General features: G+C 39.6%; 1 protein-coding gene across 1 annotated transcript; it reads right to left on the minus strand.

Annotated features, from left to right (window-relative positions):
• Positions 1-401: 401 nt before the first annotated feature.
• On the minus strand, positions 402-19,185 carry RAB11FIP1 (RAB11 family interacting protein 1). The gene is made up of 5 exons (XM_015826103.2): positions 18,782-19,185; positions 10,907-11,355; positions 9,535-10,366; positions 5,719-5,824; positions 402-4,807 (listed from the first exon to the last, which is right to left on the minus strand). Exons 1-5 carry the CDS (start codon positions 19,183-19,185, stop codon positions 4,589-4,591), a joined length of 2,010 nt encoding a protein of 669 aa, XP_015681589.1. The 3' UTR covers positions 402-4,588.
• Positions 19,186-19,697: the final 512 nt, after the last annotated feature.

Here is a 19,697-nt window from a genome sequence, read left to right on the forward strand (position 1 = left end):
GAAAATGAAAGACACAGTACATCTTACTCCCACTTAGTAATAAACCATTAGTTAAGTATTCTATTTACTTTCACACATTCTCTACTTCCCTCATTTGCTAATCTCTATCACATTCATAAAACTGTCTTCATAAACACTCCTATCAGTTGTATGAAGAAGCTTATGTTTAAACAATGGATTGGATGAATACAAGTTTTCTAAACAGATATTCACTAAATCAGGAGTGTCAAACTGTCAGCTCAAGGGCCAGTTTCATCATACCAATGCCGCACCCACCCCATTGCCGATACGTCGCGACACGTGACGTGGCAAGTTTGACATCCGTGCACTAAACAGTCATTATGCTTATTCATTCTTGGGCCTATCAACGCATAAAATATATAACAAAGGACACATATTCGTTTAACTTTAAATAACTTTATTTTAACATTTCATAAGGCTGAAGGTCTTTGTATAAAAACCATCAGGCAATGTACCAACTGTAACAAAGCGTAAACAAACATTCAAATCCTTCTACATTAAATACACAGAGGGAGACAAACTATTCATTGCATAACCATTTTATTAAAACTCAAGAATTTACATAAACTGATTATTTTTAATTTGTTCAGTAAAATACTGATTTTAAGGCACTGTTATTTCTACATTATATATTGAGTGATATATAATGCACAAAGACAAAGTTGGCAACAACTGGGCCCCGTTGTAACTCCTTCATTGTATGTTACACAACATGTGAAACTGCCCCACTTAAAACCCGTTAAATACATACAGCTATGACTTAAAACTACCTTCCCCCAATTTAGTGTTCTTTGTGTACTATGTTGAGATCAGCCTTGTACAAAAGGTTATCATGAAACATTCCAAACACAAAATGGACTTTTCCAATTATTGAAACTGCAGACAGCCTGTTTCAGGTTGGAAAATTTAGCACGCTCTTAACTGAGATTGCAATTCCCATAATATTCAACAAGAATGACCAATAACAATGCTAGCTTACTGGAACTTATATTAAAATAAACTGTTTTTTAAAATTAAAATTAATTTTAAAATTTAAAATTAACAAGATAAAAGGATTCTACATTTGGATTTTCTCAAATCTGCTCAAAATTTGCCCAGCACGAGTTTTGTTTCTTTTTTTGTTTTGCTACTTGCCATTTTATTAGCGGACATGTTTACAGTACAATTCCAGTCAATTTCGGAAAATTATTCTTAGGGAGCATGGTATTAAAACAGCTATTTGATATTCTGGAATAAGACACGTAATACAAATTCCTGCATGTCTTTTCATGAAAGCATATAGCATTATGCTAACAACCAGCAGAGGGAAATAGCTAGACTTTAAAATACCCTCCAAAATGTTTTCTACCTATAAAATAAGGTATGTATTGTTACACATTTCAGTACCAGCAATTTCACAATATTGTACCGCCTTCAATATGCCAGATCACTATTCTTTTCCGTGGAAAAGTTCAAAATGCTTCTTCTAACTCAACAAACGAAGCAAAAAGAAAGCTTGTTTTATAGTTCCTCAGATTTGAACTATGCTGCATAGGAAGAGGCAGACACATCTACTCCACAAATTTCAACACTCACGTTTATGGCAACAACAGAGAGTATGATCTATTCCTCCCTCAGAATCTGACATTCAAATATATTACTCATTTCATACCCAACCTTAAAATATGTAATTAGGTTATGAATGCATTGGTAACGTAAGTCATACAAACTACACCTCTTCTCAAAACATGAGTACCTTAGCCACCTAAGCTATTCTGTTCTTTGGTGATTGCCAGATTATATAGTGGCAAATATGCTAGTTAGTAAATTTAGCTCACAAACTTATATTGTAATCCAGTGTGGTGACTAAGTATAAGAGGGATGAAGAACTGTTCAGTGCCAAACAGATCCCTCATTAAAGTGCATAGGAAGATAATAAACAACAGCTGTAGCAAATGATTAAGTTAATTCCTCAATGTCTCTAAACAATCCTTGGATTGCTGCAGGTACCTACATATAATCAGCTAGCTGTGATTGCTAACAATTTTGAATCAGTAGTAGATATGAGTGGCTAGAACATAAACGTGGATAGATTTGTGTTAACTCTGCAAAGTACCTTGCTAATCTCTATATGTAGTTTCTACATTCTAATCTAAGGTTTTGTTGTAAATCATAAAAAGGAAGATGCCCAGTTCAAGGTCAGTTTTAAAATACGATAGAAAATGCGGTTTTCTTACTAGATCCAGAATAAAATATTTCTAGATCTGGAGTACGCATTCTTTCCTTTAAGGCACAGTTCACCCATAGTCCAAGACCAAGGTATCCACTGTCCTGCTTTAGAATTAAAAATGTATTTAACCTTCCATTTAAAAAGTCAGCAAGATTTAAAAGTACTGTATTTATACTTCCCACTTTACCACATACTATTATTTTCACAGGAAAAAGGAAGTTTGATCTATTTTATATAAACCCTGCATGAACTGTATGCTGAAAATGTGAATGTTTCCAATTAGTCTTTGTCAGAAATAATATAGGCTATTTATTGTGGAAAGGTAATGTAGACCTAATATGTATTCCAGTAATTACTGCAACAAATAGATCAGGCTACATTTCTCTACTCTAGGGAAAGAGAAGTTAGCTGTGGAAAAGCCTGACAATTCAAAACCTTTACATCGGAAACACAAGACTACCAGCATAAACACTCTGGCCAAGCTCAAACCAAATATTTCCAAAACAAATGCCTCAATGTAGAAAGTTGCTGCTTGGAGAGCATGATGACTCGCTTCTTCACTCTCTCACATCAATACTGTCCTGTTTAGTTTTCTTGATCAAATAAAATGGAATTTAAGTATCAATGAAAATTCTCAGATTTGAGCAACTTATCAGATATTCACGTTTGTTCATTTCAAACCATAGGATAGATATTCTTAAAGAGAAAGGAAAACTTGAGTTAACTGTCAATATTGCATGTACAGCTCTGGGCACAGCAAATAAATGCTTGGAATTTACAAGGGCTTACATGGAGGCTTTGCTTAGCAATTCCTGAAAAGGAGCAAAATTTAACCCAACTTTTTCACTGCACAGAAAAGGAAAAAAGTGTTCAAGATTTGCAGACACATTTGCCTTGGCATCTGATGAGAAAGAATGCCTTTTCTTCACCTTAACAAAAAATACCTAAGATTTCTCTAACTGCTTGCTCATCGGTTGCGGATTTTGAAAATCTACAATTTTGAGACGATTTTCATCCATAATAACCATCACAAGCAATTATATCTCTGAAGAATACAGAATCTGGAAGAATTCAAGAGACTTCCAGAATCCCCCCCAAAACTGCCTGACCCTTCCTGACAAAAGTAATTGTACTAGCCTAAGAAGACTGTTATTCTAAAAAAACTTAAGTACACCGATTTTCTTAGATTTTCTGAAAAGAACTTTGTTAAGAGGAATTTTTGTGTAGGTGTTTGCAAATAGGAAGACATTTTGGGAACACTTTATTGAGTGAAAGGGAAGGAAGAAAAACACATCAATTTCTGAACAAAGAAGACGTGACTAAAAAGCAAGCTCAGTCAATACTCATGGCCAATTAAGAATTGTGTGAATATGTACTTTCAAACTTTTAAAAGTCTGGGAACATTCCAGTTTCATCCACATTCCTAAAATCATAGAGGAATAAGCAACCTAGTACTTCTCCTGGAGTTTTGTTCTTTTTAAAACCAAGGTTACTTATCCCTGCTTTAATCTCTATTTAGAAATCATCACCTACAACTGAGTGACTAGCTATGGTGCTCTAGTGCTATCAGCCAGTTTATCCCAATCCAGATCAAATAAAATGGACCCCAAACCAGTCACAATTAGAGATTATAAAACTTAGTGCTGAATGTTTTGCATACTCTTATTCACATACCATTTCAATGTAGACAACACAAGCAAGCAATGTTTGTTCACCAGCCGTTACTATGCAATTTTTTTTACCTATGGTTCCCAAATGAATAATGCAAATAGCTCAGTACACAATCCACTGTAAACATCCACAGCACAAGCTCCAATTGATAAGAACCTGTGAAAGTCACAATGATGGTTTCAAAGGCATCCAGTTTTCCAGTAATATCTTCATTTCCCCAGCTAATTAATTAAAACGAGGGACTTGATGATATTCCAGTGTTTTCAGCGAATTAGCATGAAATTGCTTAGGATAAGATTGTATATATTGCACAAAAACCTAGTATGACCCACAGAAATTTGAAAACTGTGGCAAATATTTTTCAACTTTACACAAAATTCTGTATAAATGCTCCAGGTACAGTATTGTTCACAGTAGAAAACTGATTCAACATAACTCTCTTGAAGTTTCATAAGTCATACTTTTAATCATAAACAGAGGAGCAAAATATGTGCATTGTACTAGAAGAGTATCTGAAGAAAAGATTGTCATTTTTGGATTATATCTAACCAGTCTCGAAGACAAGACACCAATTTTACCCAAAGAAAGAAATAACCTTTGTTTTGCTGAAGTAACAGTTATTTCATTTCACATTCTCTTAGTCAAGTTGGACTAAGAAAATTTCTTCATACAGGTTGAGGTGTCATTTCACATCTTTCCAGCTTTCTTTTTGGGGTGGACTTCAATCCGAAGAATGTTGGGGGTTTCTTCCATGACTCTGACAAGCAAGTTGTCTATATAGTCTTCCAGCTCTCGTACCTGGACATCTCGCTTGACAAGAATATCTTTTTGTTTCAACACCAGTTGGATCAGTTCATCATGAGTTAACTGAGCATAAGCACAGGCAGGATCTGAACGGTCATATTTCTGTAGGAAAAAGAAGGGGGGGGGGAAGAAAAAGTCATGTCGGTAGAAAGAGTTGTCATCAATAGACTCCAAAATAAGAAAGCAGCCCAGACTTTTAGCTTCAGGGATCGAGCATGCACTTCAAAAATGCTTCAGTGATGCTTAAAAGCAGGGGTAGGCAACCTTGGCTCTTTAATGACTCGTGGACTTCAACTCCCAGAATTCCTGAGCCAGCCATGCTGAGGGGAAAGGGAGAAGTTTCCAAGCTGAGCCATGCTGGCTCAGGAATTCTGGGAGTTGAAGTCCACGAGTCATAAAAGAGCCAAGGTTGCCTACCCCTGCTTAAAAGCAACCGCTTAAAAAAAAATATCACAAAAATGTAAAAGTGCAGCATTAGCTAGGAAGGACATTTATGGAGATGAAGATTTTAAGCTTTTCTAAGCCCACCTCTGGTTGTTGCTGCTCAAACCAGTAAAAATCAAGACAAACTTCTTAACACATCACATGTAAATCATCCACTGCCATAGTCTCAGTTGAGAAAACCAAGGTCTAATTTCTGTACAAAATCAAACCCCTACAAACTTCATACACACAGTCAATAACCATTGTATAATCCTGTACCAAAATATCTTATGCTGAAAGCTTTTAGAAGAGTTTCAAGTTTTCAGCATATGCAATTCATACATTCCCCAGTCACATTTTAAAAGGGATTATACTGTCCTTCAACCGTTGTCTTCATAAAAAAAAAGTAGTTAAAAACACAGAATACAAGGAGCACACATTTTAATCACAGCTACAAAATATTATACTGTGCTTTAAAACAGGTATGGGCTCCTCTTCTAATATTCAATTTTCATGTACTCAACAGTGAGGATTAACAGAAATTAACAGAGCCAGAGATGGCCCATACATTTAAAAAACGCCTTAAGTACCTTCAGATTGATTTCAGTTTGATTATCCAGCATCCTAGCATTTATGCTCAAGATTTTTGCAGATGGTTGGTTAGTTGTAGCATTCATTGGCTTCACAGGATGAAGTCTAAAATTAGAGATAACATTTACAGTGAACAACATAACAGGTCTACTCTGGGTGTAACAAAAAGCACTGCGCACCTGAATTCTGCAAAGTCACTTTTTTCTTTACCTCTTACCTTTCACCTTCAAATATAAGACACTTTTGTATGGCTGGCATCACCATATGGTAGAACTACAAGTCAAAACAGTGTATTAAATAACACGCTCAAATAAGACTAAAAGTTTACTTAATACATTTTATGTTCTATCCTTCTTCCAAGGAATTTATGCCAAATTTTTCCCTTTTGCTATTTTATTTTCATAATAAATTAGATAGGCTGAGAGATACATGACAAAATATCCAGGACATGCGAAGCTCTAGCCTTGTACGGAGTAGATCCCCGTGACTTATTATTTCCCCATTTCATGTATTAAAGTTATAAATAAAGTTGGCTTTTCCACCTTCCCACCAAAAAGAGAGATATCAAGGATGCAACAGCAGCTAATGCTTTTTTATATTGGACCCCCCCCCCTAATACCTATCTTGCTTGTTTTCTCACCTGAGTTTGGCAGAATTTCCACCAGGATTGGGATATGTTTCAGAGGGTGAAACCCTTGCCTGAAGTAGCTTCTTCTTGCCAGAGCTTTTCACTTTGGCATCCAATTCTTCCGCTGTGGCTTTTTGGGGAGATTCTGCTTTATTAAAGCCAGGAGAATCAGACTGGAAAGAGCTAACAGAGCAAGACTGAGAAGAATCAGACAGAGGGTAAAGAGAAACAGGCTCAGCAGAAGACTCGGGACAATCTTCTTGCCTCTTTTTCTTTGAGTATTCTCCACCCTTCTTTTCTATGCCTGTAAGGGGACGATTTGGGTTTTTAGGTACTTCTGCATCCAATACATTGTGGGTTGGATCCTGCAACAATCTGTTGGATGAACTGCCCAAATTACTCATTTGCATGAGACCTGATACGGTCTCTCCAATAGCTTTCTTAGTTGACGTCAGATCTGTCCTCTCAACAGAAGACCACAAGTTCACAAAGCCATCTTCATTTCTTGACAAATCTTCACCTAGTGCCATACTTTCAGGATTCTGCTGATAATCCCCTAATTGCTCGTCATCTGAAGCGACTTCTGGAATAACAGGAAGAGTTACATTCAGCTCTCCGGGGCCTGAAATCCCAAGTGATGTTCTCATGATGTGGTTAGAGTCATCCTTAATACTTTGAGATGGATCCGTATGACCACTATCGTATCCACGAGGAAGGACGGCCATTTCTGAAGTTAATGAGCAAATATGGCTTGGCTTTTCACTAAAGACTGAACTGTCTGGAGAAATCTCTTTGAAAACGGATGCATGTTTCATGCTTGACCCATCTTCTTTTGATTCATCAGTTAGAGGTGCACATTTTTTCACTTTCAAACCATTTCTTGGTGCTGGTTTTGGTGGTACAGAGTGTGTTTTGTCACTCAGCTCAGGAACTGCCATTTCGGTTTGCAGAGGAATGAGGACTCTTGCAGTGGGTACTGGTGGCTCCATTTTAGATAAGTAGCCAGATTCAACTTCCTTCTCTAAGGGGTTCCCACTAGTATGAACAGAAATTATCCCTTCTTCGTCAGGCTTAGAGCCACAACTATTTTCTGCGTTTAATTCAATTGCCTGGCTGCTATTCTTTTCAAATGGATTTAGTGCTTCTTCATTTTCATTTACCTCAAGTGAATCTTCGTCTGCACGGTCATTAGGACTACTTATTACATCCTCTTTCCATTCATCAAGGGCAAAGGCTACTGACTTTTTCATCCCATTGTTTTCTTTAAAAGGCAGTACTATATGCACTTTGTCATCGTATGGGGCTTTTGGGTTCACTCTAACTAGGTCAGAAGACTGTGGTGGAAGACTCTCAGCTAGAGAGCCAGAGAAGTTGGATATAGCATCTGTTTGATTAGTTAAGTTTTCATTTTGAAACCTTTCTGAAGAAACATCATCAGGGTACTTGGAATTATCAATGTTTTCAGCTACAGATATAGAACTTAGAGATGTGGGAGGACTTTTAATTCTTTCAGATTCCTGTCCTACTTTGACCACAACAGGATCATCAACATTAGAAAGCTGAGAAGGAATAGTATGAGTTTCAGTAATGGAAGCTGCAGAGTGTCGAGTGTATAAGGAAGAGGTTTCCATCTCCTGCGTCTGAGAGTCTTGTTCCCATTTAGGACTGAACGGATTATTTTCACGGCCAGAAGCTGAAGGAAGAGAGACAGAAACTGCAGAGCATACCAAGTCTCTAGGATCCTGCATCCATTTTGTAGCGAATGGATTGTTAACAGAAACATTCTTTGAGCTATCAAACCTATCAGCTTCCTGAGTTTTCTGTTCTGCATCCAATTTAGAAGTAAAAGGATTATTTTCGTTATTTGAAGGATAGCAAGGAGGAGGAAGAGGAGCAGGAGAAAAAGAGGTGACAGTGGCTTTGGTTTCATCCTCTGAAGACACGCCCAGTCTGTAAGAAGGGACAAAATAAAACCTGCATGTCAGTTGCAGATGCAACCTCAGACAAGCAGACACATTTTAGATAAAAAGTTTAGAGAAGCTGCTGCATGTTAGTAATAAGGGAGGGATATAGGGTTTTAGTGAAGCACCCAAGCATACTTTTGTGCTGTGATATTTTTAACACTGTAAATGGAAAAGCAATAAACTGTGTCTCTAGAAAATCTGTCTATAAAGTGTTATATTTTTGTTAAACTCAGTGGATTAAATAGAGTGCATGAGCAGCAAAGCCTTCAAATATATAAAGCAGCCAAGACACAAAAGTTAGAAAGCACAGCACTGTTTTTGATAAGTCGCACTTTCTCTGTCTCTAAAATATAGTTAGTACAAAGTCAAAGTTACAAGACATAGTTATCACATATATAATATATATCACCAAATTAAAACAATGAACCTGAGTCACTATCAATATTCCTCAGTATCTATAGTGACGTACTTTGATTAAACATTTAGTTTGGGACACGTGAACTACTTTGCAAATCTAATCAGCTTACACAACATAAAACAGCCTAGTTTTCAAATAATTCTTCCAATTCCCTTCGTGTTCCAGCTGTAGAACCTCTATGAGGAACACTTCTACCCTGAAGGCAAGAATAGCAATTATTTTGCTTTTTCTCCTTAGAAAAACCAACAAGGTAGCTTGCAAAGGCCATGTGTTACTCTCCTTTTTCTAAGAATACAGAGCACCATGCAGGTCACCTGCAGAATGATCTAACTGCTAAATACCCAGATCAGATACACCCTGAACCTTATACCTGTCCCAGCTAAAAGATCAATCTTACTAAATGTATTATATGCTAATATGTTTGTGACCTTTGAAACGGCATCCTCGATCCCTCCCCACTCGAGATATCTATGGCACGCACTCTCCTCCTGGGGTTCTGGAAGGCCTGAAGTTATTTTTTTATGTATAAAATTTATATGCTGCCCATCTCACTCGCCAAAGAGACTCTGGGCACCATGTAACTCTGAATAGGTGAGACTGTGGAACCCCTTGTATGCTTGTTTGTCAAGGTTGCTTTTTTGTGTGGGGGCAGTTATGTTTTGATATTGTGTTTTTAACTGTTCACTGTGCCGTCCAACGTTATAAGCTACCCAAGTGTTCTAAAGTGGGCAGCCTTGACAAATAAGATGACGGTGGTGAAACCATCTTTATATTAGCAGAAAGCCAAGCGTTTTTCTTTACAAACCTGGGCTTGACATGTTTCGTCTGAGAAGGTTTCACCGAAGCGGCATTTTTTTCTGGTTTCTCCCCTTCCACAGCGTTCTCACTGAAAGGGTTTGTTGATGCCTTTGCAATCACAGCATCTGTAGCGCTACTCTTAGCCGGGCCGTGGCCCCTTCTGCCATCCACGGGGAGCTCAAAAGGGTTGGTCTCTTTTCTGGCCAATTCTTTTTCACTACGCTTCACTTCCTTCGCCTTCAGAGAACTCTCAGCGTTGCCCATCTCCTCGCTGGCTTTGGTTTCTTTTTTCCCCGTCACGAGAGACAGCAAGCCGGACTTCTTGTTCTCTGGTTTTTTGACCTCCTTGGTTTCTTTCGGAGTGTCTGGAACAAGCGGAGTGTTGTTTTCTGCCGAATCCCCACCGGCAAGCAATTTGTACGATGGCAGAGTCATGGCTTTAAAGGTTTCCAACGAAGATGACCCGGAGGGCAACTTATCAAGGACCAACCTGGGAGGGTTTTCAAGCTCCTTGTCGCGTTCGAGAGACAGGTTTTCCTGAGAGAGAAAGAGGCGTTTTCGCTGGGATGTCTGAGGAGAAGATGGAGTGCCTTCTTTTGTGACGGGGTCGCTCTTTGGTTCATTTTCTTCCATGTAAACGTGGCTGCCATTGATGCACAAATTGGACCTGGAAACTGGATCGTTTTTGGACCTGAGGCCAAATAAAGAATGCATATCCTTCTTAGCGCTGCCAGCCATTATTTGGTTTAATTGCTTGGAGTCTCCACTACCGGTTCTCTTGTGGGTCATGGCAGAAGGGGGACCAAGCACATTATTGTTGGTTCTGTTTGCAGGGGGCTCTGAAAAGAAAAAAAAATAACATTGCTATCAGCCTTTGGTAAGCAAATAATTTCTGAAAGAACGTATCTATACAAATTGAGGATTTTTTAGAAACAATATATTTACGGTTTGGGGTTATTATTATTATTATTATTATTTATTAAATTTATATACCGCCCTATCTCCCTTACGGGACTCAGGGCGGTGAACAGGCGATACTAAAAACCACGATAATAAATAAATAGTTTCTGTTCTAAAATCAAATTAAATAACAGGCCTGTTCTAAAAACACCCCATACAAAACCCTCACTAAAACATAATCAAACTACGCCAGGCCGGCCGCACGGAATAGATGGGCCTTCAGGGTTATTGAAAGCAGACTTAAAATAACCAATGACATATACTAGAGATCATCATGACAGCTCCATTCTCTCAAAGACAGGGGGAAATCAATTTTAATAAAAAAAAAAAAAAAAGGAAGAAAATATATGGTGTCTCAAAGTTAGACAGCCCTCAGAAGAGTTTATGAAACCGCTTCTCTTAAGGAAGAGGCTACTCACTCTCAGAGACCGTTGTCAAAGTGTCATCGTCTTCATCATCACTCCACTGGGACTGAAAGTCAGTGGGCCGAAGTCGAACTCTCTCCGAAACAGGCTGGAGTGTGGGTAGCACAGACATGGACTGGGAAATATTGCTTTTATGCAGACCAGGCTTAGAGAACAGTGTCTTGAACTTGGATTTTTTCTTCTCCTTCTCATTTGACTCTTCTTCACTGTCGGCTGGAGAGTGAGTGATGCTGGGAATAATCGCTGAAGCTGTGTCTGGCAATCCATTGCCCCGTTTTCCTTTTAATTTTTTTTTCAGCTTGCTAAAGGGAGTCCGGGGCTTATCCTTCATGGACAGGTCAAACATGCTGGCTGTCATGTTGCTCCTCATGAACTGGATATCCACCTCAATCTCGCCCCGTTCTTTTTCTTTCTTCCCTGGTTTGGAGTGAAGCTTGTACCATCTATGTACATGGAAAGTGAAATCGGGAATTAGGAACATGAAGACACGGATTCCAACATGCTTGCTGCAGAGTTTTACCTCGAATTAAAAAAGAATCAAATTCTCTATGGGTATGAAATGATCCAGCAAAGGTTAATGTAAAAAAGAGGGGGGGGAATCATAAAAGAATTTATTCCTCCAATGGACTGCATTATTCTCAAAATACTTACAGTTATAGCTTTTTACTTTAAAACAGTGGTTCTCAACCTTTTTAATGCCGCGACCCCAACCGGTCGTAAGTCGAGGACTAAACCGGTCGTAAGTCGAGGACTAAACCGGTCGTAAGTCGAGGACTACCCAACTGGTCGTAAGTCGAGGACTTTCCCTGCCAGGGAGCGCCACGCATGCGTGGTTCCGCCCCCTGCGCCGGCCGAGGCGTAGCTGGCAAGCGGCAGAGACGGAGCAGGCCGACCACCAGCTGGCCCAGCCCAAGGGAGGTAAGACACCCGCCGGAAAAAATGGTGGACAAAAAAAATGGTGGACAAAAAAATGGCGGACAGCCTTGCTTGGCGACCCCCGTGAAATGGTCGATCGACCCCAAATGGGGTCCCGACCCACAGGTTGAGAACCGCTGCTTTAAAACGAGTGTACAAATATCAGAAAAAAAAGAGTCTCTATGCTTACATATCTTAGAAGGGTGGGTAGTTCTGAACGGGAATGGGACAACTCATTGCAGGCACAGACAATGGGACAACTCATTTGCCACAGACAATTCCCTATGGCCAATTCGTCACAGGACGATTCGACAACTCAGTTTAATTATTTAAAAGAGTTAAACCATTATTTCAAGTTTTGTCATTCACATTTCATTTTCTCCCTCCTTCGGCATCCTTTCTTTTAATGATTCTATTCCACTATTTTTTCAAGATTAATATAACTCTTCTCCCGCGGCAAAATTGTCGCATGGCGAGTTGGCTGTGGTTAAGTTGTCGCAGACCCTCCTGAACTATCGGGCATAGATAGCTATTAGGCAAAGAAAATCTTGGAAAATCCTGCTCTTTATTCCCAAATGATGTTCATATTAATTTAGTGTGAATTTAAGTGCATCATGTTATTTATCCATTTATGCATATGTCCGTAGATAGTACTTAGTTTTGTAATTCCCATTTAAGGAGATTTTCAAACTGTTTAGCAAAAGAGGAACGCGTTTCTGTAAGCATTTTAAACACCCTTATGAAAGTATAATCCATCCAGAGAATTTTTTTATAGTGGGTAGAAAGGAGAATTGAGGCACTTCAACGGGATGAGCCTTACTTAAACTGAAGATGTAGATTTATCTGCTGCTAAGAGAAGTGGGAGCTTTCACTCTTAAGATACAGGAATATAACTGAAGAAAGGTTTTGCTTTTAATAGGATCTTGAAACTTTTTTTCTAGTTCCCCCTATTCTGTCGGTGGGTTTCTTGTTATACAACAGTTCTGTCATTTTAAATTGCTACAATATAAATACACCGTAATGATTTGGCTGTTTCCCAAACTCTCTCAAGATTGGTAATGGTAACTGCTGAAATGCCAGCACTGCTAGACATAAGGAAATATATGGGAAAAAATGAACTGCTTCTCTACTGAAGCCTAAGATGCAAGCCATCTTGGTTTCTCTAACCTTGTGGTTCCCTCACAGGTACAACATGAACCAAGACAAGTACTGTAGTATAGTCTTGAATGGAACTGGACACAGCTTAGGAGATAGCATGACTAGAAAGAAAGAAAAGAAGAAAGTTATTACCAGAAAAAGATTTTGGAAGCAGAAAGAGGAATCTATTTACAGGTAGTCCTCGACTTACGACAATTGGGACCAGACTTTCCATTGCCAAGCAAGGTGGTTGCGTTGCACCCAATTTTATGAGATTTTCTTTTTTTTTTTGCCACTGTTGTTAAGCAAATCACTGCAGCTGTCAAGGGAATCATTCGATCATTAAACAAATCTGGCTCCCCACTTTGATTTTGCTTGTCGAAAGCTGGCTGGAAGGGTCACAAATGGCAGTCACGTGACCCTGTGATGCCCTGGAAATAATACCAGCTGCAAGAGCCCAAATTTTGATCACACGGCCATGGCTGTGACGGTCGTAAGTGGGGAGACAGGTCATTAAGTCACTTTTTTCAAGTGCCATGGTTGTTAAACTAAGGGTTGCAACTCAAGGACTACCTGTATTCATGCAATTTCTCCTTTCATTTGAAATATTTTCATATTGTTATAAGAAAAAATTGCATGCATTAAAAGTTTACATACCAAGCCTGGAGAAAAGAACGAAACAGAGGAACAGAATGAGAAAAAGCACCGGATGTAAAGCAACTGATTTTCCACATTCTTTCCTGCCTCCCTCTGAACGGCAGATGAGATGGTACAAATGCTCTTCAACTAGGTCACCTAAGTCAGAGGTCCCCAACCTTTTGAGCACCAGGGACCAGGAGGCATGGTTTTGTGTGCTGCCTGCATCCCGCAGATGGGGCTTTGCTTGTTGGCACAGACCAGTTTCTGGCATGCCACGGTCTGGTGCTGGTCCACGGACCAGGGGTTGGGGACCCCTGTCCTAAGTGATATGATTCTAAGTGGGACATCCCTTAGTTCAAAACCATGACCGTTACCTGCCCATGCTTGTGTATTTGCCATCCCACAGGAAAAGTACTACTGTATATCAAAAATCACCCCCTTGGTACAAGGCTCTGCAAAAGGATACAATTTTCAAATGGAAAGATACCAACAGATTTAGAATACACGATGGCATTATAGTCAAATCAATGGCAGATGTGAAGGTGATTAAATCAGTAAAAATTAAGGAGATCAAACAGCTCTGGTTTCCCCCTATAAAACCAATCCAACGGCTTAGCTGACATGGTGCTGCTTATTGTCTTAAGAAAGTTATGAACAGGGCCTTTCCTTCAAACATTCTCTGGATGCTTATCATGGTTGTACAAAGAATTTGAGACTGTCAGGGCAAACCTGGTAAGCTTGCTAGACTTGTTATAGTTCAGCCTTTACAAGAGAGCTGCCATTTATCAACTATAACCACGCGTCCCTGAAGAGAGCAGGGTGCAGGCTCCACTCTGAGTGGTCTACCGTGTTGATTTGCTTCTCCTGAGGTTGTTTTCGGCCCAGGATCCCAGCGATTTGGCAGTCATGAGGGCCCTGGACCGCATGCCCCCTTGTCGGTTGTTTTAAGAAAATAATGTTATCATAATATATTGTAATTTACATTCCTAACACTGAAGTATGAGCTCAGCCTAAAAACATGCTGACCAAAGAAAAGGATCGTGTTATTCTGTTCTAAAGTATCATTTTCTGTACTCCAAAACAAAACAGTGATACATCAATTATCTACCATGCACGTATATTTTTACTTTAATCAAGATGGTTTTATTCAATGGTGAATGTGAATATGGTGCTCAACTATTATTACTGAAACATAATTTAATTTATATCTAGTTGTTTTTTTTCCACCTGGAAAGATGGCAGAAAAAAGGACGAAGTTTTCTCTCCCAAGGTTCGAATCTTCTCTTCAAAGTCAAAATAAGAAATTTTGGTACAGTCTGAGACATTTTCCAAAAGGCCACAGAATTACAACCTAATAATACAGTCTTAAATATTTAATCTTTTATTTTTAAAGCATGCTTTTTACTATGTGCAGATGTTTTGCAGCAGGAATCCTGACATAATAGGAAAATGCCTATTTTAAAATAACAAATGAATTCTTCAATAGCTTTATTTTTAAAATCCTGCACTGATTGAGGTTATATAGTTGGCAATGCTGTTTTTAGGATGTGAAATGCAGAACAAGAAATTTTAACAGACTAGCTATGAGTCTGGAAGCTCTTTGCATTATTCCAGAGGCCATTTTAAAATAAAAACAAATAGCCTCCTTTACAACATTTAAACAATCATAAAAACATATGTAAAAATTAGGGGAAGTACTATAAACACAACTTTCAATAATGAAGATGCAAGCTATTCATTTTACTACCACTTCCAGCTTGAAGTCTGTACAAAGAACTTCTATTTATAGAAGTTTATCTACCATCCCAAAGCAACTTTGCTCCTACACAGGAACAAGTAGCATATGATGGAGTTATACCTCACAAAACAATGCACATTTGCTTTCAAAGCACATTCTCACCAGAAAGAATAGACAAATGATTTTTAATGTATGAAAAACTACCTATGGGAGGAAATAATTTTAATGAAAGTGTGTGTGTGTGTGTATGTATGTGTGTATATATATATATATACACACAATATATATATATATATATTCTGTTTACAAGTGTTTGTCTGATAGTATTCACGTTTCTTGTATCACAAGGTGGATAGAGCAATAGGTAAATATGTAAACTCACTTTTCCAACTTCTCTCTAAACTAGCAACATTCAAATTCTTGTTACAGAATCAAGTAGGCTGTATTGTGGGGCTGCTAAAATCCAATCAGGCAGTAAATGGCTATAAGGATATACAGAAAACTCTGACTCATTCCTAGCAGCTACTAAATATAGATACTTCACCTGCCCAGATCCTATGATGCACGTTTTATAAAAGGAACACACCCAACATGAGTTTACAAATTGCCATATAAACATTTGAAAACATTCTCATCTTGATCGAAAGGACACACCCACTGAAACCTTGCATTAACTGTAGAATTTTAGATTCCAGTATTTTCTTCCAAAGATAAATGTCTATCCCAGGGGTAGGCAACCTTGGCTCTTTTATGACTCATGGACTTCAACTCCCAGAATTCCTGAGCCAGCGTAGCCAAGGTTACCTACCCCTGGTTAAATAGCCCTACATTTTGGACTGAAATTGAAGTCTTCATTCTTTTTCAATAAATCCTAGTTATTGGTACCTTAATCCCTTTCCTTTGGATTATTTACCTCTTTCCCTCTAACCCCCAGTCTCACATTACTAATAGTTCAACCTATTAAAAGTATGTTATTTAAATTAACACTGGAGTTTGGGAAAAAAAGTTAATCTCCAAACATTCAACATTCACTGGTATTTCATCAAATTACTGGATTCTACCCATCTTCAGCCGTCAATATTTCTAACTTAATTTTTATACCAATATTCTATATGACCATATTTTCTGTCGGTTCACAATTCTTTTTCAGTTCAAGTTGTAATTTAAAAATGAAGCTTTTTATTTCACCATCGTCCCCAAATTTACAAATGTAAACATTCTCCATTTAGTTTTTCATAATCAAGCAAATTCATCCTTCGCTCCAGAAGACACACAAATATATCTTATTTTACTGAAATCTATTAGATTCTTAAAGGACAGCTTTTGTTTACAGTATTGAAAGCCAATTTTACTCACAAAGATGAATATTTACTTTGAAAAACGTAAAAGGAATGTAACTGCATTTATACAGGATAGGTTTATCTTTAACTATTAGCAATTAGCAGATCAACATCTATTAAACAGAAGCAACATGATGTACTGAGTATTAGCTGCTGAGTGAAAAATGAAAACAAGAGTTGATCATTTTATACCTTCCTTGGGCATTTCTTGGAAGTATTATTGGATTTTGTATTGGGGTTTATTTCTGTAAGCTGAATGGAGTCACCATGATGAGTAAGTTGGGTGGCCACGTAAATTTTCTTAATAAAATAAATAAAAAATAAAGTACAGTACTCGAAAACAGGATGTTAATTTTTTTAAAAATAGGCTTTCCTTTTAATTAAAAGTCTGCATTAAAAGCACAAACTAAAGGGTGCTGGCTAGCCTCTAATTGTATCCAGCAGAACTATTCCACCCCTCCATTTAATTCAAATGACTATTTTTAACCGAAAGCACAAAACTAAACTAAAAATTTGCTGAGCTGGCCTATCCAAAACGTTTAGGTTAAATATGAACGTGGCCTTTAAAATAACATTTTTTTCTCCTAATAAAGGCTATCTGGATTCCCATTTCCTATTCAACTTTTTTTGGGGGGGGGAGGGGGCTCACGCAATACACCTTATCATGAACCACCCAAATGGGTGGGTTCTCACAACACACAAAACATACAAACAGGTCCTACTCCCAAAAAAATCCCCTCTTGTCCCATGAGGCTGCTTCAGGCCAATTTCAGCCAGTATTCCCCTTCATTTCAGGTGTACACATATACACTGCCCCTGAAGGTGGAGGCTCCATTTGACACCTACCACACATCTAATGTGCAATTATTTAGACAATTAGATCTCCAGATATTAAGATTAGATCACCTTTATTGTCATTTTTTTCCCTGTGGGCACAATGGCGCCCATTAAAAATGAAATTTAGCTGCTTCCTCTCAAAAGTGAACACAGACCTAACCCACATTTAAAACACACTATATACATATAAAGCATACTATATACAACATTAGAGATCTAATTGACAGATGTCTAGAACATTGACAATTAGATCTTCAGGTGTTTCGCCGTGGGAAGGGGGAAAAAAGGGGTGGGGGTTAATATATATATATATTCAAAGAATCACAAACTGTGAGACCACCAGGAGATTAAAAACTACAAAAAGTTTATTACCATTAAAACACCTAGCTTTCGCCGGCCTTCTGCCGGCATCGTCAGGGTGACTAGTAGTCAATGGGATGGCTGAAAGCTAGGTGTTTTAATGGTAATAAACTTTTTGTAGTTTTTAATCTCCTGGTGGTCTCACAGTTTGTGATTCTTTGAATAGGAATTTACCCAGGAGTCAACCTTCAGTTTTTAGAATTTTAAACTATATATATATATATATATATATATATATCATTCGGGTTTTCTCCCGTGTAAGATTAGAAGTATCATAGCGACGTTTCGATGAAATCACATTCATCATCATCAGGCTTGTGCTTTTCAGTGTAATATGAAATGTCTGCTGTTTCTTTCTTTTAACTGATAGATAGATAGATAGATAGATAGATAGATAGATAGATAGAGAGAGAGAGATAGAGAGATAGATAGATAGATATAGATGTATAGATAGATATAGATGTATAGATGTATAGATGTATAGATGTATAGATAGATAGATAGATAGATAGATAGATAGATAGATAGATAGATAGATAGATAGATAGATGAGAGGGAGAGAGATGTTAGATAATGATAGATGAGAGAAATGATAGATAGATAGATAGATAGATAGATAGATAGATAGATAGATAGATAGATAGATAGATAGATAGATAGATAGATAGATAGATAGATAGATAGATAGATGATAGTTAGTTAGTTAGTTAGGGGAGCAAGATCTGAAAATATATATATTCTTTCACATTTCTCTGCTTTTTCCCAGGGAAGCCCTAGTGGAAAAACGAGCTTGGGGCCCCGACAGGCGCATCCCCTGCCCTGCGCTTCCTTCCTCCCCGCGCAGGTAGACTGCCCCTGAGCCTGGAGGCTCTCCCCGCCCGCCCCGCCCGCCCGTTCGCTCACCGGGTGCTGCGGCGGCCACCTTCGCCCTGCACCTCTCCGAGGCCGATCTCGGCGCGGCCCAAGAACTTGTCGAGGCCGAGCAGCGCGCGGTGGAGCACGGTCAGCTGCAGCACGGCGTTGGGCCCAGGCCCGCCGGCCCCGCCTAGGCCCCGCCGGGGCAGCGAGGGCAGCTCGAAGGTGGCCTCCTCCCGCCACACGGGCGAGCCGAGGCAGCGCTCGGACACCGAGGTGGCGAACTTCTCCTTGCCCAGCGCCATGACGGCGTAGGCATCGCTGCTTCCTCCTCCTCCTCCGCCGCCGCCCTTGGCTTTGGACCGCAGCCCCCGCGCCTGGAGGACCGTCACTTGGACGTGCGTCGGGGCCCAGCGCGGGGCCGGGGAGCTCGGGGAGTCCGGCAGCGACATCGCGGGGGCTCCGTCCGCCTCAGCAGCGCATCCGTCAGACCGGCGGCAGCTCCGCCTCCTCGCGCGACCAAGACTGAGCAACCGGCACCGCGGCGACGCCAAGCAGTCTGGTGCCTAGTCTCGCGAGAGCGCCACGCCCCGCCCCCTTTCAAAAGGGGAAAAAGCCGCTTGAAGGGGAGAGCCTCGAGCGCGGATCTCGCGAGATCTGCCAAGGGACAAGGGGCGTGGCCTCCAGCCTAGTTGTTGGGGGGGGGGAAGCTGGAGTTTGTTTATCCCAGGGATAGGCAACTTGGGCTCTTTTATGACTGGTGGACTTCAACTCCCAGAATTCCTAAGCCAGCTTGGAAACCTCTCCCTTTCCCCTCAGCACGGCTGGCTCAGGAATTCTGGGAGTTGAAGTCCACGAGTCATAAAAGAGCCAAGGTTGCCTACCCCTGGACTTTATCCGGTGCCTCCTTTTGTGGTTTTGGTTTGGAGCCGTTCCCATTGCGAGGACGGCAGCGGGGATAGTG

The sequence above is a fragment of the Protobothrops mucrosquamatus genome, unplaced genomic scaffold (genome assembly GCF_001527695.2).
Source record: "Protobothrops mucrosquamatus isolate PMUCROS unplaced genomic scaffold, P.Mucros_1.0 scaffold2960, whole genome shotgun sequence".
Lineage (NCBI taxonomy): Eukaryota > Metazoa > Chordata > Lepidosauria > Squamata > Viperidae > Protobothrops > Protobothrops mucrosquamatus.